The sequence below is a fragment of the Petromyzon marinus genome, chromosome 20, assembly GCF_048934315.1.
Source record: "Petromyzon marinus isolate PM22_M1 ecotype Great Lakes invasive population chromosome 20, UKy_Petmar_22M1.pri1.0, whole genome shotgun sequence".
Taxonomy (NCBI): domain Eukaryota; kingdom Metazoa; phylum Chordata; class Hyperoartia; order Petromyzontiformes; family Petromyzontidae; genus Petromyzon; species Petromyzon marinus.
The window spans coordinates 8,181,707-8,207,772 of NC_133686.1; the positions used below are offsets into that span (position 1 = coordinate 8,181,707).

The 26,066-nt window shown below is 42.2% G+C and overlaps 1 protein-coding gene across 12 annotated transcripts; it reads left to right on the top strand.

The window, feature by feature from the left end:
• The first annotated feature begins 1,710 nt into the window (after positions 1–1,710).
• CMTM8 (CKLF like MARVEL transmembrane domain containing 8) lies at positions 1,711–25,984 on the top strand. 12 transcript variants are annotated; one of them, XM_032957601.2, is made up of 7 exons: positions 7,473–8,205; positions 14,177–14,350; positions 16,290–16,412; positions 18,015–18,128; positions 18,721–18,734; positions 21,136–21,241; positions 22,818–22,956. In XM_032957601.2, the coding sequence occupies exons 1-6, from the start codon at positions 8,074–8,076 to the stop codon at positions 21,218–21,220; spliced, it is 642 nt and encodes a 213-aa protein (XP_032813492.1). In that variant the 5' UTR covers positions 7,473–8,073; the 3' UTR covers positions 21,221–21,241; positions 22,818–22,956. The 12 variants fall into 12 exon arrangements, 10 of the variants coding, with proteins under 10 accessions (XP_032813490.1, XP_032813492.1, XP_032813488.1 ...); XR_004403048.2 differs by having other exon boundaries at positions 7,477–8,205; positions 18,721–21,241; positions 22,818–22,838; XM_032957604.2 differs by lacking the exons at positions 18,721–18,734; positions 22,818–22,956 and adding an exon at positions 18,628–18,665 and having other exon boundaries at positions 7,486–8,205; positions 21,136–21,229.
• The last annotated feature ends 82 nt before the right edge of the window (positions 25,985–26,066 follow it).

Consider the following 26,066-nt stretch of genomic DNA (forward strand, 5'->3'; position numbering starts at 1 on the left):
GGATTGATCATTTTCTCTGGGTGCGCGCTTTGGATAGATTGATGTACCTACTACGACGACTACCCTTTTGCGGAGGTGTGCATGTGGTGGTCATGGGTGTGGCAACACTGGCTGGAAAATCTTGTCCTTTTTGCCATTCACTTTTAACCTTGCAACTTAATGGCAAATGTGCCATCTACTGGTCACCTGCATGTACTACACATTGCAGGGCACGCTTATGGGGTTGATTTTGAAAGGTATTTTTTTCATGATCATGCACACGAGTGTCAAATATCGAAACCCAGCGCTGCTTTTGTCCCCCAGTTACTTTGCTATTTGATCAAATGCCACCTTTTTAGTTTATGGAGAGAAAAAATGTACGTCAAATTCAAGAAACAACCTCTTGAAAATACTTTATTTTTAAATAGCAGGACTGCATTAGCAGTGATGCAACAAGAATAAATAACAAACACTTAATGGCTTTAAAAGCAGTGTTATTGTTACGCGTGTTTCATTTCTTGAAAGGACTACTTTTTACTCCAGTAGTCAATTTATGTCGACTCCAACTTTGCAGCAATGTCTATCGAGTTCTCCTAACACGTCTGATCTTGTTTTATAATGATGGAGGGGCTTCGGTCAAGGCGCTTTACATAGTTTAACAAGCAGTAACAAGAGCAAGAGAGTGATTTGGATGGCAGGGGGCGTGCAAGGGCCGAGGAATCACTGACCACAAGAGAGGGCACACAGGGGTCACGAAAGGGCAGGGGAGGGATGGGAATAAGTGGAGGGGCGAGGGGAGGGAAGAGGAAGGGAACGGGTAATGGAGAAGAGGTGGAGCTTTGAGAGAGGAATGAAAGGAGGTTAAGGAGGGGGACTGCTTATAATGTACAGGGGGAAGTTTATTTCAGTGGAGGGAGAAGGGTCGAAAATGAGATTGGGCACAAGGAGAAGGATGGACAGAGAGAGAGACAGAGAAGTTTGTGAATGTGGGGCAAGGCCATGGAGAGATGTAAGGTCTTTGAAAAGACAACAGAGTGGTAGACGGGAAGCAAGTGTAGTTGAAGGAGTAGAGCTGAAGTGTGAGAATTAAATGGGAGGTTGAAAGAATCCCACGCAGACGAATTCTGAATTTGCTGGATGTGGGTGAGAGTGTAGGCTGGGAGACCCATTGGACATTACAGCACCCATGTTTGTCAACCCTTGAGGTGGGCTGCAGATACATGAGCAAATACAAGGCACGCACAAGAAGTTCAACAGACAACTGGAAATATCTGCTAAAAGGGTCGCAAATGGAAACCACAGCAGAATATGCATACTGTACCCATACATATACAGTTATGTAAGACAGACCGAGATAAACAAGACAGATGAGATGGAGTGCTTCTGAATGGCTCAGCTCGATCGCGAAAGGCTAGCAACAAATGTGCCTTGAGAGGAAAGCTTTTAATCAGTGCAGATCAGAGATCAAACAAAATAAATAGAACAAACGCCGATAGGTATTCAGTGAAGCATGGGGAGGCGCACACGTGAAATTACAATGAGATCGATATGAAGAGAAACAGATTACAGAATATACATGCAAGCTAGATACAGCACATTAACTGCTACGAAGAATGCATGGTCTAGGATAGGTTTACACTTTGCTAGAAGGGATGGCCAGTGGGAGTGGCAACCGAAGGACGGACTATGCCCCAGAGGACGTCCACTTCAGTAATGGAGTGGTAGGTTCAGCGTTAGATGGATTGCGTCAACGCAGAGATAGACCGACGCCTTGGGGAGGCCTTCATCCAGCGGTGGAATGATCATGGCCGTTGATCACGTTGATGATGGTGAGTCATAATTGTCTCCGATGTCTTTTCAAGTTGTTAGCGCGTGTTGTCCGGCGTCATGTGCATTGGACTTTAGAGGCTTCCAGCACATGGGACGAAACATCAGGCAACATCAGGCAACATCATCAGGCATCGGGTCCGAACAACACGAGGTACAACCTGAAACTCTATTGGAGAGATTGGAGAGCTGTATAGCACAACCACGGATGTATATGCGGTAGAATAACTAATATATGCGGTAGAATAATTAATGGTTATTATGCCTGGCCAAGCCTTGCTGAAACATGACACTTATTTAGGACAGTATTTTTTTGCGTGAAAAAAATACCTCGAGCAATCCTGTGTACGCCAGGGGGTATTAAACGGAAACTCCATAAACATGAGAGCGGATCCTACTTGCTATACTGTCTCTTACTGACTGAACTCTGTGTAATTCACTATCCCCTCCTCCAAACTATTGGGTGGCAGAGTGGCGTAATGGTGTAACACGTGTGCCTCACAGCAAGAATAGCGACCTGAGTTCGATTCCAGACTAGGGCGCCTTTCTGTGGCATTTGTATGTTCCTTGTTCTGCATGCATTTTTTTGGGCCTCTGGTTGACTTCCTTAGCTAAAAAAAAATCCCCATAAAATCTAATCAATGCTAAAAGATGACCTACAAATGACACAAGATGGATTATATTTAACAACATCGCTATGCCAATGTGTAGTGGGTTAAATAACTATAAGAGAGCTTCTCTGAGGCAAACAGTTTTTATTTAACTATTAACACTTAACACAGAGGGATAAGGGCCCCTCACACCCGATACACTATGGAGGTTACTCTACCGTCTAATTCCCCTTCTCACTGGCTAATCTACGAGTCCTCCGCGAGTGAAGCTTGAAACTTCACTGGTATATAAGCTGGAGCCGACCCTTGCCAGGGATGCGGCTCTGCGCTTGGGGCTCTTCAGTCTCCAGGAGGATTCTTGTCTTCAGCTGGACGACGACTGCCAGGGCCGTTCAGAGGTCCGGCTTTTATACAGAGCCGTGGCTCGCTCTGCCCAGGCCACGCCTTCCTTCTCGAACCTTCGAGAAGGATCCGGGGATGATGTCATCCCCCAGCCCCCTTCCTGGGGTCTGGGGTCTGCCCATTTTACACACTGTTCCATGGGGTGAGCGTTGGGCCCTTTGGCCCATAGACTCTCAGCACTGGGGCTAAGCCCCTCTGTTGCCCCCTATTGGCATGTGTCCGGTATTGCCGGCAACTGCATGGGAACGGCGTATCTTGGCCCAATAACACCGTTACAAATGTCGTGGTGATTGTAGTATCACCACTGTGTACACACGCACACGTGTGACGTCACTATGCGGGGGAGCGTCACTACCACGTGGGCCTGCACACACACATGACGTCATCCTGGCTGGAGGCGGGAATGACGTCAGGGCCGGTTCTGGACTCGGGAGGCCACGAGGGTGGTGTGAGGTCGTGGCACTCTCTGTGACCCCGGCTGGACACGTGACTGGACCCCAGTGGGGGCCGGGGGCCTAGGGGGCACCTCGGGGGGCACGTGGACAGCAGGGGGGGGGGGGCTTCGAGAGGGTTCTCGAAGGGAGGCGTGGCCGGGGCGGGGCCAGGGTACGCCGAGGCCCATATAAGAAGCCTCCTCACGAGGTTCGAGGCTGCCCGTATCAAGAACGAAGATGCATTGTGAAGACGCCAAGAAGAGTCAAGCCTCCAGTCAGCGGACCTGCCAGTAGCCCACCTGGCTGGGTCACGCTAGAGTATCTGAGAAGTGTGTGTTAGCTAGAGTAGGTCGGTGGTCACCACCCTATGCCTAATGTCAGAGTTAACTGTTGTGTTCATTAATAAATAAGTGTTGCCTCCCAAGAAGTTGTGTGCACGTAATTCGTACCCACTACACAAATGTAAAGAGGACTGAGCACGTAGCATCATTATTTGATTCTGCTGAAAGACAAAGCCTGCTCTTGCCAGAAGCAGCATATTATAACAAGAACAGTGGTCAAGCATTGTATGTTTGCTGCAGGTTGGATGTGGAAACTTGGGATGTCCTTCCAATAATAGGGGTTTTCCCCTTTTTTCTGGCAACAAAACTGAAACCTTTTTACAAGGATTCATGTCTGCATTAACAACAATACCTGCAGTCAAAATGCAAACAAAAAACATACTGTGATAATATATGCGTTGTCCTTGAAAGTGATTGGTCCACACCAAGGGACGGCTTTCTTTTGAGCCTCGACCCAATTGGTGCTCGACTAGAAGACGCCAAAAGGCGTACAGCTCAAAGACAATGCACTATAAAAGTAATGAGGGCTCGGGGTGAGCATCTACATCATTAGACCTCATTTGCCAGTACCAAAATATAATAATAGGTCTGCATTAACCACAATGCCAATAAGTTTTAAGGACAATGCATATATTATCATAGTATGTTTTTTTTTGCATTTGACTGCAGGTATTGTGGTTAATGCAGACATGAATCCTTGTAAAAAGGTTTCAGCTTTGTTGCCAGAAAAAATGGGAAAAACCCTATTATTACATTTTGGTACTGGCAAATGAGGTCTAATGATGTCCTTCCAATGTTCAGATAAATATGAAAAACCTGAAACTATGGCCTAGTAACGATGTTTCAGATGATCCGGAAAAAAATAATTGTTTCGTAGTGATCCAAAAGTATGACATCGCCGGAGATTACATCGATTTATTACATCGTACTTTTAATGACAAATGTGATGTCACTTTAGTACACGCGCACACACTCACTTTCACACACACACACACTCACTTTCACACACACACACTCACTTTAACACACACACAGTCACTTTCACATACACACATATACACATAGTCACTTTCACACACACACTCACTTAAAAAAACACGCACAAACACTCACCCCCAGCGTGAGGCTGACTCAGGATCGCTCTGCTGAACAAAATAGTCCTGCGGTTCAGCTTGCAAGTGCGCGTTTTAAGTCGATGTTTCATCGAAGCTGGTTCGTAAGTGCGGGCGTTCGTAAGTCGCGTGTTCGTAAGTCGAGGACCACCGGAACTGTATATGATCCTGCGTACATCGCCATTCCTTGGGCTATTAAAAAAAACACAAAGATAACGTACAGCACAGTGTGTCAATACAATTTGCCTGCCTCAAAACACACATTGTAAAGTTCAGTGCACTGTGGCTGTTATTGCAAACAAACACAGCAGGTTCACAAAGTACAATGCCTTAACAAACCAGGGTCGAATCACCTTCAAAAATAAATTCGAAATTATAGGGCAGCTGTAAATGCGTGGTGCGTCTCCTCGTCTGTGCCTGCCTTTACTCTGAAACTGACCTGACCGTGCACTGATAACGGCACAATTTGCTCCGCAGGGCTGTGGTGGTCGTGTCTGATTGCACTGGCATTTATTGGGTATCATTATCAGAGTCAAGCATGCTCTATCCACTGCTGAATGAAGGCCTCCCCAAGCTGCCACCATCTCTCACGATCTATCGATTTAACAACCCACCCAGCACCTGCACACAAACCGAATTCATCCCTCCACCTCCACAGTGGACGCACTCCCAGATGCGTTCCGTGCCATGGATGATTAGCTGCCACTCTGGCCGCCCTCATTCATTCTGGCGACGTGTCCAGTCCAAGCCCATTTTCATTGACAGTTGTGTAGGCGTGTAGTGGAGGACGTCATGTCACTCAGGGGGATGAGAATGGATGACGTCAGAGGTTACGGGGGATATATAAGGGGGGACCCGTGACGTCGTGAAGGGCCAGGAACGGAGAGAGTTAGGGAGTCGGGATCCAGGGTAGGGTGAATCAGCGCCAGGCTAGGGTGACTACTTCACCCGGCCGACCGAGTTGGATGATCCCTCGGTCGGTGCTGGGGGAAGATCACGTCTAGCCTGGGTGGAGCTAGGGACCTCCCAGTACCCTTTCCCCTGGGGAGATATTAGGGTTGTCACCTGTTAGGCGTAAGCCTTTAATAAGTTACTGGCAGTATCCCTTAATAAACCTTGGCATCCGCCCCTACTCAAGAACCGTGTCAGCGTCGTCAGTTGCACCTCAACAGTTGTATTAATATTCTTAGTTTTTTCGGCAAGGTCACGTTGAAGAGAAACAACAAAATAATAAAATATATATAAAACAATAAAAATATATTTTATTAATATATATTTTATTATTTTGTTGTTTCTCTTCAACGTGACTTTACCGAAAAAACGAAGAATATGAATTACTGCAGTCACGAAAGCTTTAAATCAAAGTTGTATTAATGTCATCAACCCGAATATGTTCTCGAGTCATTGTGCTCCTCTTTGCATCTCGCAATGTAATTCCAAGCAATGAAACTCATCGCATTCATCAAAAACACTGCCTGGAAAGGAAAACTCTAACAAATGGCAACGTTCTGGACGATGGCCCTTTTTCTTCGCGCATGCAAATTCAAGTGTGCACCTTTGAGTTATTTTCTCATTGGTTTTGTTTGTTAAAGACCATATAACTGCATATACGAGTGATTTGATTCCTTTAGTTCCTGCTGCTGCATCACGAACAGTAGCAAAGACTAATGCATGTCTCCCGTGCTGTAGCGAACACTGTCAATATATACACTTTAACATGTGGCTTTCGCGCGACCAATATCCACAATCTAGGTTTTTTTGTTGTTGTAAATGTTGTGGGTTTACTATCAACTACACCGGTATGCGGAACTTGTAACAAATTGGCATGTTTTTTGTTTACGTGACAAAACTTACGAATTGGCTGTCAGGTGGTGGCAGGTTTAACGAGACATTTATACTTTTGCGATCTAACTCCCCAAAAAAACCTCCAGTATGGATAAATTCACTTGGCTCTTTGCAGAACTCAAGGGTACTTTTTGGCTCTTGGTCTGTTACAAGTTGGCCACCCCTGACTGTAGATGAAGTGGGACTTTATATGAGTCTGTTGAACGGTGTTACTTCCCACTGATATATGGGTAACCATGGAAACACGTGCAGTATTGGCACCTAGCACTCTGAAACAGATTTTAAGAAAGGAAAAAAGTGCTATGTAACAATTCAGTTAATGACCCCTTTGCAGGCAATGTGAAAGGGTGCAGATTATGGCCTAGATACCACGTGGAGCATCAAAAACAATGGCAGAAAGATAATTATAGGCTTGGTTCTTTCGGTAAAGTCACGTAGAAGGGAAATAATAAAATAATACAAATAAAACTATAAAATTCTCACGACGTTTTAATTGCAACACAAGCAATCACCATCAGGTGTGAAAACCACAGCAAAACATTAAAATGAATGGTTTGTTTTATATTATATTTGTTTTACTTTTTTATTCACTTTATTTTTTATCATTACTTTTTCTATCTACGTGACTTTACCGAAAGAACCAAAGAATATCAGGTTATTGTTGCTAGATGTCCTTTTCATATTATTACTACTGGTTACGACATCCATGTTGCACACTGACCATGCCATGTGTGTGGGTGTGTGCGGCCGTGCAGAGGTTAACGCGCTGCGTGACGAATCCCGTGACCCGAGTTCTAGTCCCGCGCACGGCCAACACCGGTGACGATTATCTGAACCAGTCCTGGGCCTCCCCTAGGTCGACTCAGCCTCAAATGAGTATTGTACCTGGTGCGATATGTGAACATCGCCACGAGGGAGACAAAGGAGGTCGGGCGTGGTGCTCGCTGCCAGCACTTGCCCCAACGGTCTGTTAAAGGTTATACGGGGGGTGGGGGGGGAGTCTTTGTCTTTATGTTATGGGAACCATGACACGTGACCACCAGGGTCATTCGCAACGGCCGATTGAAAAGATAACTGCCGCAGATTTCTTCGCGCGGAATGACGTCACAGGGCGGGTGATGAGTCACGCCCACTGGGGGCGTGGTCCTCGCACAGGTAAGGGCGAGATATATCTACGGTATGTGCTCAGACTTGAAGCTCAGTGTCTCTCTCCTCCATCCCCCATCCGAGCAAGACATACCTGCCCGACTGCAGCTGAGCTCAGCTCATAGACGGACGTCCCCCTATGTCACATTCGCCGGCTGACACATTAAGCTCGTCGACGATTCTTAACAAGCGCATTTGCTTGCTTTATTGACGAACAGGTCTTTTTTTGAGACGTATTTGTGGCAGTCGTACGCGCGTGTTCCAGTTTAAATCACGCAGATGAGAACGCGTTGCAGGTGAAGCCTCAGTAGTAGTTCTGTGAAGCTCAGATTGCCATTGCAGTATCTGTATCGTTGGCTGTGTAGCAGCTTCAGCCATGGCCGATTTCCCCGACAAAGTTTCAACGAATACGAGCAGTAGCTACCCGACAGCACAATCGTCGTCACAAATCGCTTTGGACAAAGGATTTGTGAAAACCATTCCGGGTATTCTTATGATACTGGAAATAGTGAGTATTGCACACGACACGTACGATAGACACTCATAAAACATTGCCTTCAACCGTTGTATACGCCTGCATTTAAATAATGTAAGCACTTCTGTGTTTTATTTTTATTTAAAGCTTTCGTGACCGCAGGGATTCATATTCTTGGTTCTTTCGGTAAAGTCACCACGTAGAACCAAGAATATATGTACTTCTGTGTTGTCACGGATACGTTTTTTGTTGATCAGGTGAACTTCTTACGAAAGAAGACGACTGATCTTCTTATCTGATGCAATTGCAACAGAGATTATGAGAATTATGACCGAATATTGCTGCAAATTGTCATTCGGTACTCTCAAAATGTGACAGTTAATGGTTTTCTAGTTCATTATTGATCACGATATGGAGCCATTTAATTGCTACGGGCTTGTCACTTTGGTAAAGTAGGTGTAACTTTGGGAGAGTTATTAGTTTGTACTTAATTAATGATAAAAATAACAGGAACTCATGCTGTCAATGTGAATCGCTTGCGAATGATGCTTCGTCAATGAACTGCCGCATTTGCGAATTAAAAACATGAACACATCGCTGTGTAAATGCCAATAAATAAACTTGTTGTGTGCTCCAAGAGTTGGAAGCCTTAGAAAAGTTATACTTCGCAATATTTATCCAAAACGCGCTCTGAATGTGCCAATGCAAACACATCATTGCATGTACTAAACTATACATGTACTATCTTGCGACGTTCGTTACAGGATTATTTGTATAGCGAGTAGCCTGTTAATCATTAGATAAAAGCTACCATGTGAATATGTTCTTATATATTTAGGGCAGGCTATGGATGAGGCTATTCAATTCACTTGTTGAAATTGAGTAATGTAATTGCTAAGTTCAATCGTTCAACTTTGACAATATCACTGCTTGTAATTTAGAATAATATTAAAGTACTGAATATTGTCACTGTTGAACGTATACTCGTGTGAGAGTTACATTCGTGGATTGCCCTAAATTTGTCCGTGTTAATTCGTCTGCATACATTTGTGAAGCACAAAGTGATATTAAATTCAGATCAATCATCGGCCACCAACGCCTCTCTCGCTCCCGTTCAGCGTCACGTGTTCAATTTCAGTAGTTCCGACCACATGACATAACCGAGGAAGAAACTCAATTGCTAAAAGATATTGCCACCCACGGGACTGAGAAAAGTTAATAGCTTGTTCTCAGTTATACCCCTTCGTTTCTCATTGACGGCACGACATATGCCTGGTCATCCCCGTCTCATCAGCACGTCTGACATTGCCCTCTCCATGCCACGGGAATTCATTTCTCAAAAGCACGTGAGACTGGGTCAGTCAACAGACGTATTTTCTATTGACTCTGGGTAGACATCAACAACTGAGAACTAATGAGATTGGGTTCACTACTGTCCAGATTAGACAATTATTTTCCAGCGGTAGACTTTGTGCTCAGAAGGGTAACTTATCTGAAAGACACAGTCAGCGCTGGCTACTCTTGGTACGAGTAAAAAAAATATCATGAAATGTATAAATAGCCTAAACACGAACAATTTACTCTTAAATGCAAACCATTTTATACACTTTAAATATATACTTTACATAGTGAGTCACAATGTCCTGTGAAGTGAATGGAATAAAAACAATGAAAGTTAAACGTAGTCTAAATAAATGCCAAAAATAACAGGTTGTCCTTAAAGGTATCGTCTGTTATTAACAAATCCACAAATTTCTCAATAACCATCCTCTGCATACAAAACAACCTATTTATGTGTTGTGAAGAAGGATGATTGCCCAAAACGTCGCCTATGATATCTTTGTATTTATCGTGAAAGACACATTCACTGTAATTAGACACGCAGCCTGAGGTAAGCCACTAAGACCACACACACATCTCAGCCTATTAGTCTCATCCATCGAAACCTCGACGTCCCCACTGGCGACAAAAGGCCCCCAGGTGTCTTCCAACATCTCGGGCGCTATTTGTTTCATATGCTCATCCTTATGTGCTGCTGCAGACCATTTAAGACTTTCAGTTTTTGTGCAGACACTACCTTTTGTACAACCGCAAATAATTCAAACCACACAGTTCAAACTTCTGCCCAACGCTTATCCTTTAACAATGGCTTACAGCTGCATGTACAACCTTGACTTTCGTCTTTATGTAAACATAATACATTGCCAGCTACCTTGATAGTGGAGGTTATTCGCAGTATAAGGAAGACGTATTGAAATACCACTGTTGTTGGTGGAGTGGCGGTGTCACGATTGACACATGCATTTGAAACCATGGTTCACAGGTCGGGTTCAAGTTTGCAGTTGGCCCCGAGGCTATAAAAGCATTCCCATAAAACTGCCAAAATAGACGACGCTACAATCAGGCAGTTTAACACGGAGGCTTTTGTGACCAATATTATTCATAATAAAGGTTTTTTTGGGTTAGATCGCGTAAGTATATGTGCTGTAACCCTCCACCACCCGACACAGCCAATTAGTAAGGGATTTGTCAAGTAAACAAAACGACAATTAGTTACTACTTCAGCCCACCGGTGTGTTTCGCTAGATGTCGACTACCTCACCTGGTATACAGGAGGTCGTGGGTTCGATCCTGATCTTGACGCCTGTATATTTGGAGTTTACATGTTCTCCCCGTGGTCACGTGGATTTTTCTGCGGGACCTCTGATTTTTCCCTTCACATTTAGAAACACGCGTTTTGAGTATGTGGCTGCTAGAAATTCCCACGTGATGATAAGCCACTTCGTTGAGCTATCATTTGTGGCCAGGCCGCTTCTGAAAAACAGCTATATAGCTCAATGTGCCTTACCTGGTAAAAGAAAAATACGTTTTTTAGTTTAGTTTTATCACACCTACTGTCGCATTCATAGAATTCTGAGCATTACAAGACATCTCAAAATGTTATTGAAATTATTAAAACCAGGTGTGCCACGTACCCTAACCATATTCTCCCTACGAATGTTTTTTGCATTGTCCTCTATTCCCCACTAGAGGGTGGCTGAGTGACTGCTCATTAGGAGGAGGCACGGCAACACAGTTGGGGCAGTACAAACAGTTGAATTTGTAAATACCACTATGCAATAATTATGTTTACTGTACCTGATGCAAATCAATACGGTCGCTAAGAACGATAATCTTTAATTATCCTGGAGAATGAGCTATGAAAGCTCATTTTCACGGATGTCCAGGAGGGGGTGGTTGGTCAGAACATTTCAACAATACGCAACAAAAATGAACGGAGTGCAAAGTGTGGGAAAGGAAAGCAAACACAGTCCCAAAGGTGTGCGCCTTCTTGCGTCTCTTGCAGTTCACTTTGAACAGTTTATTTAGCATTGCCCTGTGAGCTAAGAGGCTCTTGAATTGCTCAATAACATGGACTGGAGCTTAGGAATGATTCGTCGAAAAAGTTGGTTAATCAACGTAATATTCTAAAACAACTACCTTTTTTTTTGTGGCGGATTTACTTGGGTACCTTTAAACACGCCTCCACCCGCCCACCGACACCACCTCCTGAAGGCAGGAAACCCCCTACAAGCCTCGCCCAGGGTAATGAGGCTGATACTGCTGGCGATCTAACCAATCAGTGGCACACGCAGGAACAGCGGTGAGGCTTTTTTTTTCTTCCACAAACTATTTTCGTGTTATCCAATATGGTATATAATTGAATTGGTAATCGGTAGAGTAATCGATTATTTCTTTAATCGGATCAGATGGCGCAGCTTTAATACGGAGTTAGAAATGTATTCAGGTATAAACAATAAGCATAATTTCAGCGCTCATAGTAACGTGATTATATGTGTATCGCTATGCCAATATTGCGTAATACCTGTACATGTATTACATTCATGCATTAGAAGTGTGCCAAGTTGGGAAAATTGTTTTTTTGTTGTTATCAAATGCTGTGCTTACTTGTGCTTATATCGTTTGCTCACACACGCGATCAATTCATCATTGGGGGAACTGCTGCTACACTAATATTGCATTAATTGTCAGTGTATGTACATACAGAATCAATTCATCAATTAAAATTGATTATTGTGCTCACGCAACACATGCATCAAAATGTAGCGTGTAAGAATCCATTCTCTTTATATATTTATTTTGTACTGAACCATGCGGCCAAGAGGTGCTACAATGACCACAATGTGACAAAAAAGAATCGTGACAATTTTGGAAATTAAAAGGTAGGTGAATCGTTGAAGAGTTAGTAATTATTAATGCCCATTGCATAGCTCATGCAATGGACCTTTGATGAGCACGGCTGGCTACGTACGGTGTGAAAGAAATTCAACGTACGTACATACACAGTTATGTTGTTAATTTAGTACAGGATTACAGTTTTAGGACAATTTTTTTTCAAAAAAATATATAATATATGAAACTATTAGGCATTGTGCACTGATAATATCCAATGACAAGGCTTGGCTGGTCACGGACACAAATTGCTCATGACTTATGACATCGTGGCTTAACACTAAACCTCAAAGCAATGCGAAGAGCAAACACCTTTAACCCCACCCAGTTTAAGACTCATTTAGTCTTTCCCATGACTCGTGCACATGTGAAACATTACTCACTGGTTTGAAGCCTGATCCACAGGTTGCGGCTACGGTGAGTAATCTAAGTGTGGCTTTGAGAGGAGTCCTGGTAATTGGTAACTGCAGATACCTTCTGGCGCAATATCAATAAGGACTTTGGCCGACATGACCTAAGAGTGGGAGACATGAAGTCACTGCTGCTGCGTGCAGTATTACATTCAATGCTATTGGGCAGATTAGCAAATACATTCATGTGTCTGCAGTGTGCAAAGAGGTTTGAATTTGGAAGCAGGGCAGAAAGTTTGAGTGTCACAAGACATTCACGTATATTACAACAACAAAAATATGACTCGTGAATCAGGTTTTTTTTTAATGTTTGTTCTCAATCCAGACTCGGCCGTAAATTGATTAAGATTTGGATTGCTCTTTGATAGGGGCAAATCCATTCTAGTGTGGAGCTATGGGACAGATGGCAGACACCGACATTTGATGATGTCAAACTATAGTCTTCTACCCGTGGCTTATGAGGGTGGGCAAAGCACTTTGATCTGACGAAATAATTTGCAAAATGAAAATATTTTTTTTTACACTTTCTAACATTTACGTGTATTAAGAGTGGAAAACATTAAAATGTAGAAAGTACAGTGTGCCGATGTCACGCGGAAACTAAGGACAATGCCACAATCTTGAAATCATTTCCTTTTACAAAAATTCTCAATTTTCCACAGGAATGCACAGGTTTTAGTCAAACATTTGAAACTTGTAATGAACTAAAGATTTTCTGTACGCACCGTCCACGATATTGACACAGTGTTTCTTTGTAATAGGGGTCAATGTGTGATATGTGTTGACTTTTTAGCATGAGGCTGTATTGTAATGAGATGTTCTTACATTAAGATTCACTGTGCAAATTGGTTTTACACACACACACTTAAGGATATATCGAAACTCATGAATGCACATACATTTTTGTAAGCATGTGTTTTGGCTGAGAAATACTGTTTCTCATACACGGGTCTGAACCTGTTGGGATCCCTTCCACAAGATACATAATCGCAATGGTGGACATACAAAAATGCCAATTTCCCCTTTTGAGACAAAATCGCTTACCTATGCAACACATAGCTGAAACATGATGTTTTTTTGCAAGGACAGGAGACATTACAATCATGATAATCAACTGAGCCCAATTTCCACCTCACCTTAGCATAAAAAGCATGTTGCCCGATTTCCACTCTTCGCATCGGAAATTGCCATTTCTGCGTAAAACTCAAGTGAAACCAAATTGACTTCTGATAGGTGAATCGAGCACTATGGCTGTTAGAAGATCAACCGACAACAAACTCGCACGCAGTGTAGGATTCAGGCCACGCGCAGACAGCAAAGCTACCGTCGTCTGTGTGGCATCTACCTTCCCCTGTGTGCAGGTGTTTGGTCTCCTGGTGTGGTCTCTGGTCGCGGCCACCAATTACACGACCGTGCCTCCACTTGGCTGGGTCCTGTTCGTGGCCGTGTTCTTTTGGCTTCTCACCATCTTCTTCTTCGTCGTCGACCTCTTTGCACTCTACACCCGGGCACAGAACATCAACTGGTCGCTGGTGGTAAGATTTCGAGAAGCACAGGGGCCTCACTCTGAATATTGAATGCACAAAAAGGTTTGGTTGAGTAACCCACGGGGCTCCATACTGCCCTGTTTAAAGAGTACCAAGTCAGTACTAGTCCATGAGCCCAGGTCAGATATTTCGCTTGTCAGTACCACCTGACGTGGCATCACCTTTGTCGTTCCGATTTCTCGATGTGGTCAATAACAGTGAAATATATATAAATAAGTGGGTTATCAAACAATGCAGTCTTATTATCTATGTAAATAAATGTGTACGACTGCAGTTTTGATACCTTAGGTGGTTCTAATTTTTGCTTGGGCCCATGGACTATACTGCTGAGATTCATGGTTTCAATCCAGGTAGCCACTCATAATAAAACCAGTTTCTTGAGTGCAATGAGTTTGATCATTTTAGCCAGATATCCAATGCATGGTACGCATCTAAACAATCAAATTGACTTCATTTAATTCAACTTTTTTTCCAGCTCGACGGACTGCATAATTAAAGTATTGAAATCATAAAAAAACATATTGGCCATTATTACCCAGTCTCAGGACATGTTTTGAATTAGAAAGTTTGGCCAGTTCATTTCATGAGTGTTTGGCATGTGGGAGGAAACCAGAGTATCCAGAGAAAACATAGAAGGGGATACCAATCAAAGCAACACAAATATTTAAAAACATCCATAGCTGTATTGCCATGGCCTATGCATCTCATTGCCCAAGCCTGCGATACCTAGTTTACCAAGACAGTCTCCCATACAAGTACTCACTGGTCTCAACCCTGAATATCTTCCAAAATCCGAAGACATCGGAGCACTCTCAGGGTAGTTTGGTTCTAGGTTATATCGTGTTATTATTGAAGTTATTAAATGATTCAACATATTTTACATTTAAATGTATCAATGTGATGTCCTATTTTTGTCTATAATGAAATATAAGTTGTGTAGCTATGAAATCCCGTTCGTGGCTCCGTTGAGCTTTATGTTACAGGATTAAGCAGGGAGAAAATGTTCATTCAAGTACTTTCACTTTATTATTACGATCGCAGCTGCTGTGCCATCACTTTAAAAAAACAAGTCAGAATGGCAAAGAGCATCGCCAGTAATTGTGAATAAAAACATTTCATGCTCATTTAAAACATTATCAGAATCCTTGAATGATTTGCAATAGGGCTCACAAATGTCCTAATATCCATTCAATTTGCAGAGCATGACCTCCGTTATAAAATCCCTACCTGAGCTGAACCAACAAGAATTAAGCAGATGTTGGCACCTGACTACATTTGTCAAAGTATGAGTTACCCAGGTCACTTTTGCAAATGAGACTATCCTGGTCTCTATTCAGTTTTCAGCTTGTTAACCTAAAATAAACTTAACTGATGCACACAAAATTACATGAGCGTAAAGTATTCGTCGTAGTCGAATGATGGCACAGCAGTTAGTGTACTTCGCTATGAAGATGGCGACCTGCATAGTGAAGTATGGTCATTGGTCAAACAACCCACGTGGCCGATATGGCACGGGGGTGGCCTTCATCCAGCAGTAGACTGACAATGGGCTGAAATTTATTTTTAAAATTAATACATGTTTACTTGACATACTTTAATCCTGAAAATATCCACTGCAGCACATGAATAGTGGTTTATTCGTGCTGCTATGCAGTAGCTATTACCAGCGATAAAACCCTTAACAGAACATGTGGTTGCACTTGATCAAGTTGTACCAGCCCACAGAAATATAAAGTACCATATCAATCGTAATAACGATAAAATCATGACTCACCAAGTCCAATTACAATAAAGTAAAACAACACAAAATTATCATTATATCTGATGGGGGAAAAAAAAAAGTTTTCGAAATGTACATAACGTTAACATAGATGTAATTTAGTCGAATGTGTAGCTCGCAATGTCCACTTGCTTTTTGTACAATCAGGGCCTGGTCTTCAACGCGTTCGCTAGCGTCCTTTATTTCTCGGCTGCCATAGTGGAGGCGACCATAGCCAGCTCCTGGACCCGCGATGAGCTCGATATGTACGGGCACCACATTGCCGCCACGGTAGGTGCAGCCAGTTGCAGCTGCCCACGGTCGTCTCTTGGGAAGGTTCGCGCATGTCTCTTTGGTGGGTGCTTCCCAAAAAAAACTGCAAGTCGAATTCCGACTTAAGGTACAGAGGGTTGATTGAGCCGCAATGCTTGCAGTTAAATGTGCCAGAACTTGAATTGGTGGCTGCCCAGTGATGGGCTTGTGGAATGTTTGAAATGAATAATTTGATTGCTTAGGTGTGGAAATACTCCCTTTGTTTTTTTTTAGCCTGAAATTGGCCCGCGTTTAATTCTGATCCTCACCTGCAACATGCCCATTCATGACCTCGTGCCTCCGTGATGGTAACGCAACCAGCTATTATCCGGGGTTGACCGAACTTGATGTGCTTGCTACATTATGGCCGCTTGCACGATGTGCACACATTGGCTTCACAACACTTTAGTTTAAATAAGAGACAAGCTACAATTATCCGTGTGTTGGAGGTTAATAGTGAATGACATGGAACGTGTGCATTGTAAAGTTTTAAGGTAATGCATCGCACAGTCACGCAAAGTGGCATACAAAATCCCACAAAATAACCATCTGATAGTGAAGCGCTAAAGTATTTAATGTGAAAAGGCTTTATCCTTTCCGGAATATACTGGGAAAAGGATCCCACCGTTTTCAGCTTTAAAGCGTATCTAATTATTCTCCATAGTTTGCTGTCTCAGGAAAACTTGTAACTGTACTAAGCAACTCACTGCAGTCTTTTATAATTCTGTAGAGGTGAAATAAAAAAAGCGAACCCCAGTATAAAATACCTACTCGTTTAAAACGAAAGGGCATAATGGAACTGAAGACGGCCTGCGTGTGTACGAGACAAGCCGAGGCTGCTCGTTACAGAGAGCATGTGTTACAGTGGCACGCTATGATTACAGAACACAGGCAAAATGACCCGAGGCGCAAAAGGAATGGCATGTTGCACAAGAGGTTCTTTTTTTGGAACTTTGTCACGTGGAATTCATTCTGCGAAATGACAGGGCTCCACTGCATTATACAATTATCTGAATAGCAATTCGAAGTGTGTGCACACAATATAATAGCATACGGTGATTAACAAATAAAACAACTACTTGATAAATGTATATGGAGCAGTCAGGGCTGGCATTGTTTTCAAACATTGTCAACATTGCAGTGGTTTCTGGAAGAGTATACACTTCTGGCCAGGTCATTGCAGCCCAAAGGCAAATAATGCCCTAGTTACTTTTCTGCAAATGATGTTTGCTCTGCCCAGATTAAACTAAATTCCAGACTTGGCTCTCCCCAATTCAGGCGTGGCCAGATGAGTGGTTTAAATTATGAATGCCCTCACATTCAACTGCCACTCAGTGTAATGCGGCATTGTATTGGCTCCACCTGATGATGATGATGATGGTGGCTCAGGAAAACCTGAGCTGACTCGTTTGGTCGGCTGCGAGACTGTGCTGCCTCTATTCACCGCGAGCTGCGGTTGCTAGGCACTCATAACCCCCCCAACTCTCCCGTGTCTCTCTGTCTTCTTGTGCTTGCTGCATGTGGGTGTGCGCTCTCCGCTGGGACTTGTCGTGGGTGCGGGCTGGGTGGGGTTTACTGCAGGGGTTTGGCTATAACCTTGCTGCTGCAGTCATTTATCTTACCGCTGCCATCACTGACGCCGCAAGCAGCAACATATACCAAGGAAATGAGCGATCACACCTGGTGGCCTCCACGGTATGTTGTTCCACATATCCACCAGCAACAGTTTTATTTTTGTTATTATAATATGCCTTTTTTTTTGGATCACATTGTCAAATTTGAGTGTTTTAACAGGGCAAGACCTTGATCAAATGAATTTGTTTCCTAATTGGGAGGATGTGCAAAAAGTTAATTAAAAAAAATACGCCAAGGCTCCAAACAGACCCAATGATTTGATCTGTAAACATAGTAATTTGCAAATTAGACCTAGTATTGCATGTTCACTGGTGGCCATTGAAAAAACAACAACAATAAGACAACTTATGTGAAAGTAATGTCCTTAATATTCACACTTCATGGTACCAATAAAGTATGCTTTGTTGCGTTTGCATATTTTTACTTCAAAAAAATGCCATCGAACAAACACAGGTTCATCGGATTTTTTGTGCGTTTGTACAGAGACGTGTACCGAAGGAGGTAGACTTAAGCACACTGCACCATAACATGAGCTGGTCTGAGTTTGATTCTTGTCCAGGGTTAATGCAATGTTGCTGTACCACACCGACACTGAGGGTATCGTATGAATATAAACAAAGATCTCCACTTTGCTTTTCATTGCGTGCAATAGCTGCTGTTGGAATGGTACTGTGCCAATACATATTTGCCATTCTGTGTGCAAAAAAACCCATTGCTTTTCTACTTCAAATCCTTTCTCACTGCCCAAGAAATATCAGGGGATTAAGGAACTTGAAATGTATTGGGTTGAAATAAATCCAGGGACTTTTATTGTCGCATTTGAGAGAGTAGGTGGCCGCATTCGGGTGCCAACTAGCTACGTTTCAAGATAAGAGCCAGCCGTCTCGATTTAAACGCAATTGAGACCACCGATCATAATCCACGAGCCAGCGCTCGCCAATCTAATAATTTCTGAGGGATCTGCTGAAGTGAGGCTTCCTAATTAGGAGTCTCATTTTGGCTGAAGTCACCCGTGAGCCATAAACGTCATTCTTAGTGCAGAGCAATGGTTTTCATTATGCCTCTCTCAAGCTGCACATGAGGCTCGTTCCATGCTCATCCGTGGCCCATGCAGAGTGGAGGGGGTGGCCTAATAGCTGTGACACCTCCATCACCAATTGCAGATATGTGGATTTGTGACCCCCACCCCCCAGTCTCTGAGACAGAAACTTACAATGATGTCACTTAACCTCTGGGCACGGCTAGAGTCGCTGCCAAATGAGCGCACACGGCGCTGTTTGAAATTCTGGGAAACGGCATACGTGAACAGCGCCGTTACTCACGCTTAGGCACACTGAGCCCTCAGGTCCTGGAGAAGTACGGGAGTGGAAATGAGGTCCTTTAGCTTACAGATTGTGATCTCTCTCTCTTGCCGCTGTTGTGCCACAGTACACGGCAGCCGGCAAATAAAATTAGCAAAGCGCAACGGTGGCGCGAGTTGAATGCCCGTGACATTGTACCCACACACGTGGCAGATGGTGGGGGTAAGGAGTAGGGTTGAGCGAGTACTTTTCGTAGTGGTATGGTTTTGCCACACCGCTCTCGATATCTCTATGCTAAATGAAAAAAAAAACCCTGAAAAATAAAATATATTATTTGATATTGAATACCCTGATATTTCTAACAGATGGCCACTTTGTCTCTGCTTGCATTTCAATGTTTGATGCTTGTACCTGTATAATGAAATGATTGTGCCACTCAATGATTGATCGGTTAAATGATATAAACATAGTTTTTTTTTATTAGGAGCACAAGCCATTGTATATATTCCTTTCAACTCAAAAGTAGTTATTTTATTCTCAACATAGTCTTTACTGTACTCTCATTTGCATGAACAATGCTGATCTTAAAATAAACCTGCTAAATTGAATGCTTTGTTTTATTTATACGTCACTATTATGATTTAATTATAGTTTGTAAGATGTTAAATTTGATCATATCAACGTGCAATATGAAATGTGTGAGGTAATTCAATAATATATCATCAGGCACTTTGCTCATCTGTGCGTCAAGACTAAAATTGTTTTACAATAGAGGTGGGTGGTGGAGAGGTTATAGAGCGCTGGGCTGGCACGCCGGAGATCTTCAGTTCGAACATGAATTTCAGCCACCCGTGATTCAATCAAATTCTTAGGTGTTGCGAGGTTTCTGGTTTCGGTCCAGTCACTGATTGCCGTGCACACAAAACATATATTATCTGAGGTGTCCAAATTCCAGCTCTGTGAATGAATCGGTTTGACTGTCATGCAACAATCTCATTGTGGAGCACATGATAACATTCACCCCCTACTGTATAATTGGTACAAAGGCCAATTGAAGGATGTTTTAGAAGTCCTGCGGCGATTCTATTCTGTAGCCAGCCTTGAAATATATGGGGCACACTCCTATAGCACAACTGAAATAAATTGGCAAGACTTTTTAATCTATTTAATGCATTTTAAAAATATTTTTCATTATTATTTTCCTGTTGCTTGAAGTCAAACTGCTTTGTGAATATGTTTTGCTACTATACAGTTGAACAAAGGGCCTGTTTGAGGTTAAGTATGTTGTGCATTGCTTTCCATTTAGGTACGAGTGAAATTAGTGGTACAGAACAGAAATCAAATGTTTGCAATTTTAACTTAAAACCAATGTCATCATTCATTTTAAAATGACAAAGATAAACTGATGCCAATTACAAATGGATTCAATACTGTGTGATATTCACGGTGACAGTGAAACACACTAAGGCATGATTTGTTATGAAATTGCTAAAACGCAGGTGCGTTCCAGAATGCTTTTTAAACTTTAATCACCAACCTCACGAGTACCAAACATCATCCTTAACCACCTCAAATTGAGAAGTATGCAATTTTGCACACTTAGTCTGTTAATTGAAATGTAAATACATCAATAGAACATTCCTTTATAGGCCTTTCGGTTATGCTTAAATGACAAGCACTGTACTAAAACTGATGTGCTGATCGGCAGAATGTGAATCTTGGTGATTTATTATGATTTTCTGTCCACCTCTGCCTTTGCCCTGCAGGTTTTTGCCTTTGTGGTCACCTGCTGTTACTGCGCCAACACTGGCTTCAGTTACCGAGCGTGGCGTACCAGCTCCTAGACCTTAGAAAGCTGCCACTGCCAATGTGGTACTAACAGCTTTTCCTACTAAACTGCCACCTTGACATTTATTTTATATATAACAAAAAAAATCTACACAGAACACGAAGAAAACTTTTTGTGCAGCATGACTGGTTTGCTGATTTGTCAATTTTTTATATTTTTATTTTATCACACTGGTTTGGAAATGTTTAATAGCAACCTCCTTAAAAAAATAGCTGCATTCTTCCGAGATCAATTGACCTCCCTTGCACACCGGGTGAAATGTATTTACAGAGTGGCGCGTGATTGGAACTCACTATGTAGCAGTTTTGTGTGTAAGATTGAGTTATTGATTAGCTGACCAACCAGTTCTGTCAGTGTTTACAGAAAATAAAAAAAACCCAAACATCTATTTCAAGAGGCTTTAAACTTTTTTAGTGACCCAATTTTTGCCACGAAAATTGTGAATCTCGTAACGTTAAGGTGGCTTTTGCATGTATTGTACAGATTAAATCAAATTGTTCATGTGCTTTTGAAAACAAATCACTCTCTTGAAATTGTGAAAACAGCCTTGCGTTGAATTCATCGTGAGAGATCAATGTTTAAACACCTATGTAAGGAAACAGAAAGTTATTATAGAATCTTCTTGGTTCTTTCGGTAAAGTCACGTAGAATGAGAATAAAACAATAAAACAAAATAAGACAAAATTCTCACGACGTTTCGGCCACAACACAAGTAGCCTTCTTCAGGTGAAGGAACAGAACTGTCGGGACGACAGCGCTTCAATGAACGCTGCTAAGATTCACAGCGTCTTTTAAGCTAGGTGGGAGAAGTAAAGAGCCTTGACAAAGGAGTTTACATATTTATTGTCTTATTTTGTTTGATTGTTTTATTCTCAATCTACATGACTTTACCGAAAGAACCAAGAAGATGAATCCTTGCAGTCACGAAAGCTTTAAATCGAAATTATTATAGAATATCACACGTATAGTACACCGATTTTCATAATGCCAGTTACTTAAGTGATGCCATTGGGTTGTAATCACGTGATCGAGATGTTCAATTTGAAAACCACTTATCTCATACTCATTTTCACTGCTGCTCTGCTATACAAAAATAATTCAACTGTGCGTGCCATAGAATGCCACGTACGTGCATGTACACTCCGTCATAGTTAAAATCTACACCACACTAAGCTGCATATTCTTGGTTCTTGATTTATATTTTAATTATTTTATTGTTTCCCTTCTACGTGACTTTACCGAAAGAACCAAGAATATGAATCCCTGCAGTCACGAAAGCTTTAAATCACACTAAGCTGTACAACATTATCAACATGCGATAGAGAGCACGTGTGTACTTTTGACATTACAGTGAGCGTTGGAATATCCTTCAGCCTTCATTAGACCTCAGCTGTGATAATAATATGTATGCTGGAAGTAATTATTGTGCCAAAAGTGCTTGCCACTGCTTTCTGCAAATATCACCCCCTCCCACCCCCTCCCCCCACCCTCTCTGCTGACTCCCCACTGCATCACTCCATATCCTATTCCCCAACCTCATCCTCATCCCCCCCCCCCCTCCTTCCATCTTGCCCACCGGCTTATTTTTAACCCTGACAGTTCTTTGCCTTCGTGGTGACATTACTGCACGGTGGCAGCTGCTTCTGTGACTTCCGCGCCTGGCAGGGGACCCATGCCCCCCATGCTCCCAGCAACCCCGGCGACGTACAGAGAGCAGTCCACGCCACCAACGTGGCTATTGTTCAGATACAGGCGGTGGAGTTCCACACGGCAAACACGGACGCGCGAGTCCCAACAGATCCACAAGTGAACATTTGCAACCAGTAGGTTGCACGCACGTGTCCGTGAACACACAACGAGAGGCGGTGGTCATTCGTGAATTGATTTTATTTCTTCACTTTTTGCAGACGGTGTTGAAAGCATGGCCTGTAATAATCTTAATGCAATTTTTATCATCCCCATTTGTTGAATTTAAGCAAGTGAATGCAGTGCTCAATTGTTTCCCGTGTAAGAGTATTTAACGATGCAAACGTCTGTTTAAAGGAAATGAGAGAGAACCCTGAAACATATCACAACGACGATAATTATGAGTGTATTAATATAAATGTTCAGTATGCGTGCCTTACTATATGAAGATTATAAAAGGTATTTAGTACGTATAAAGTAAATGTAGGTAATGGGATGTCAAGTGTTCTATATGATGTGTGTACACATTTACATTTTACAAGAAAATTAATTGAATATTTGCAAGCTGGCTTCCTTTTTTATGGAGCAAATACACGAAATACATTTAAAGATTGCAGTTAAATTTGTTTTGTTATAGTACAGTACCTAGAATTAAAATACAAAAATATGTTTATATTTCAAATGTACAGCTTTTATTGATATTAAGGTTAAACAATATCTCTTCAATATATATAAAAAAATACAAGTTGATACATTGAAGCTATAATAGAGTGCTGGTATTTTTTTTAGGTTACAGTATTTGAAAAGCATGAACGGTATATTAATACAAACAAATTACACCAATTAAAATATATCACACGTTACAGTTATAATCCCCTAAAGCGTTGCTTCACAAGCCGCTGAGAAGCCTTTTGAGCTTTCAATTAATCTTCAGGTTTCTAAATTCCTAAAAAAAGCCAGTCATATTTGCCCAATGCTAGCAGGTGTTTGAAATTGCCTTGTGTGCGCATTTCAGTGAAATGTCAGAAGTCAGGCTTTTAATGCAGCCGTTTTCCAAGTGATACCAAGGTAAATGATAGCCATTCACGAAGACGCAGTTCAAAGAAGGTACTAAATCGGCATAAAAGTATAATTTACGTGCTTTTAATGAAGTATCATATTCCACATGTGCTTTAAGCTTGCCCTAAAGCGACGGTTATTCAATGAATACCGTTATTCTTAAACCGCCTTTTATGATACACGCATCGCAAAGTATTGTCATGATAATTGTATAATTTACAGTTGCCAAGCTGTAAATGGTTTTAGTAAGGCTGCTTTTAAAAATAAGATGGCCCCACACGGGTGCACATATGGCAAACTGCTCATCCTTTCACCCAGCGTACTCGAAACAATATAAACCACCTGGTAACGAGGGTGCGACGATTAAAATGTGCCAGATTTAACACCTGATCATGTCAATAAAGAAACCGGATAAAAGCTGCCTTTTTTTTGGTATTACAAAAACAATTCCGTTGGGTGCACGGGTTGCGTCGCTAACACGTCATCAACATAAGTGCTAATTTTGCTATCGTTCATTTACACGTCACGTTGAATGCCGAGGGTTGACACTTCTATGGCCCTGTTTTAAAATGCTCCTAAGCGGTTTAATGATGATGTGAATGCTATTTTTTTATATGTAGTCACAACGGGCGCTTTTGTGCTTGTTATATATATTTTTACCAAAAACACGACTAATTTTATGGCGACTACCCACGTTCCTGTCTAAACGGGGGGGGGGGGGGGGGGGGGGGTAAAGCAAGTGCATTGTTATTTTTTGTATGATAAAGGAACTGAAATCAATCTTTGTGAAACTTTCAAGATAACACATTTGCAGAGAGGTGGCTCTTTTGCCACGTCGCACAATCAAGTTGTGCCATCAAGCCGAGACGGTCCAAAGGTTCAAAAGTAAAGGGCTGCGCGGCATTCCGCGGTGATGTTTAAATCTATGCCGCACGTAACTGGGATAAGAGAGGAAGTGAGTCCGGTTGAAGCTGTGTGACTTCATTTTCACCGGATGGCGATCCAATTCCAATCACGGGTTTCACACGAGGGAATGCGCACGCACATTCCACAGTGGAAGCGTATTCTTCAGGCGCCTTAAACAATACGCAACGCCGAGTAAAATTCAACATTCCGGGGCAAAATAAAAGAGTTCCGTGCAACAGTGGAGAGAGAAAAAAAGAAAATCACAACCATCTTGCTCCCATTAGTCCACGAGATGTCTCGACTTATCGGTAACACACCTGGTGTGCCATTACTTTAGACGCTTCAAATTCCGTATGTGGCCGATAATAGTGAATTGTGTGAAACATTTTAAAATGAGCTGGCTATCAAATAATTAACTATTATTTAGCCGTGTAAATCGACGTGACTAAATTTTTGCTATCTTTGGTGAGACCAATACCTGCTCTGGACCATGGACCACGTACAAATAAAATGTGCCTGTAAACGTGTAAGGTGTTATGTATTTAGCTCTACTATATTTGACACGGCTATTACCATCGTCTCAAGATTCTAACACGCTCCTGAAAGTAAAAGGCACCCCAAAAACTTGCGTCTTGTGTGCACGAAGTTATACAAATATGGTCACACACACACCTTCCGGATGGTAATACGCGCTCCCAACTTTTGCTTTAAAATCGTGGGGGGAATAGTGCGTCTTATAAACCAGAGCATATGGCATATAATATGGTAAACGAGTAATAGATGTGTACGTGAAATCATACAATAGGCCAAAGTGCCACAAGGAATGAGTGCCAACCACCCTGCAGAAATCGAACCATGTTGGCAGCTTTGTTATTGGATATTATCAAGGGTGTACTTGCTTTATCTTAGTTACTTTGCCGTCATGTTAATGTCCTGAATGTCATTAAGCGCAGTACGGGCTCTACTTGAAGTAAAAACAACGTGGGAAACGATCAAAGCTATTATTATGCATCTGTGGCATTTTCATTGTATTTGTGACCACGAATGTAAACAGACATTGCCCTTGGTTATATATGTCTCAATAAAAATCCAAGGTCGTTTTTGGTAAAACAAAACTTTCATGGATACATAGTGTACTGTACTGTTACCCATAGTCCTGCTAAGAACATCACGAGCAAAGTCGATATCGTAATAAGC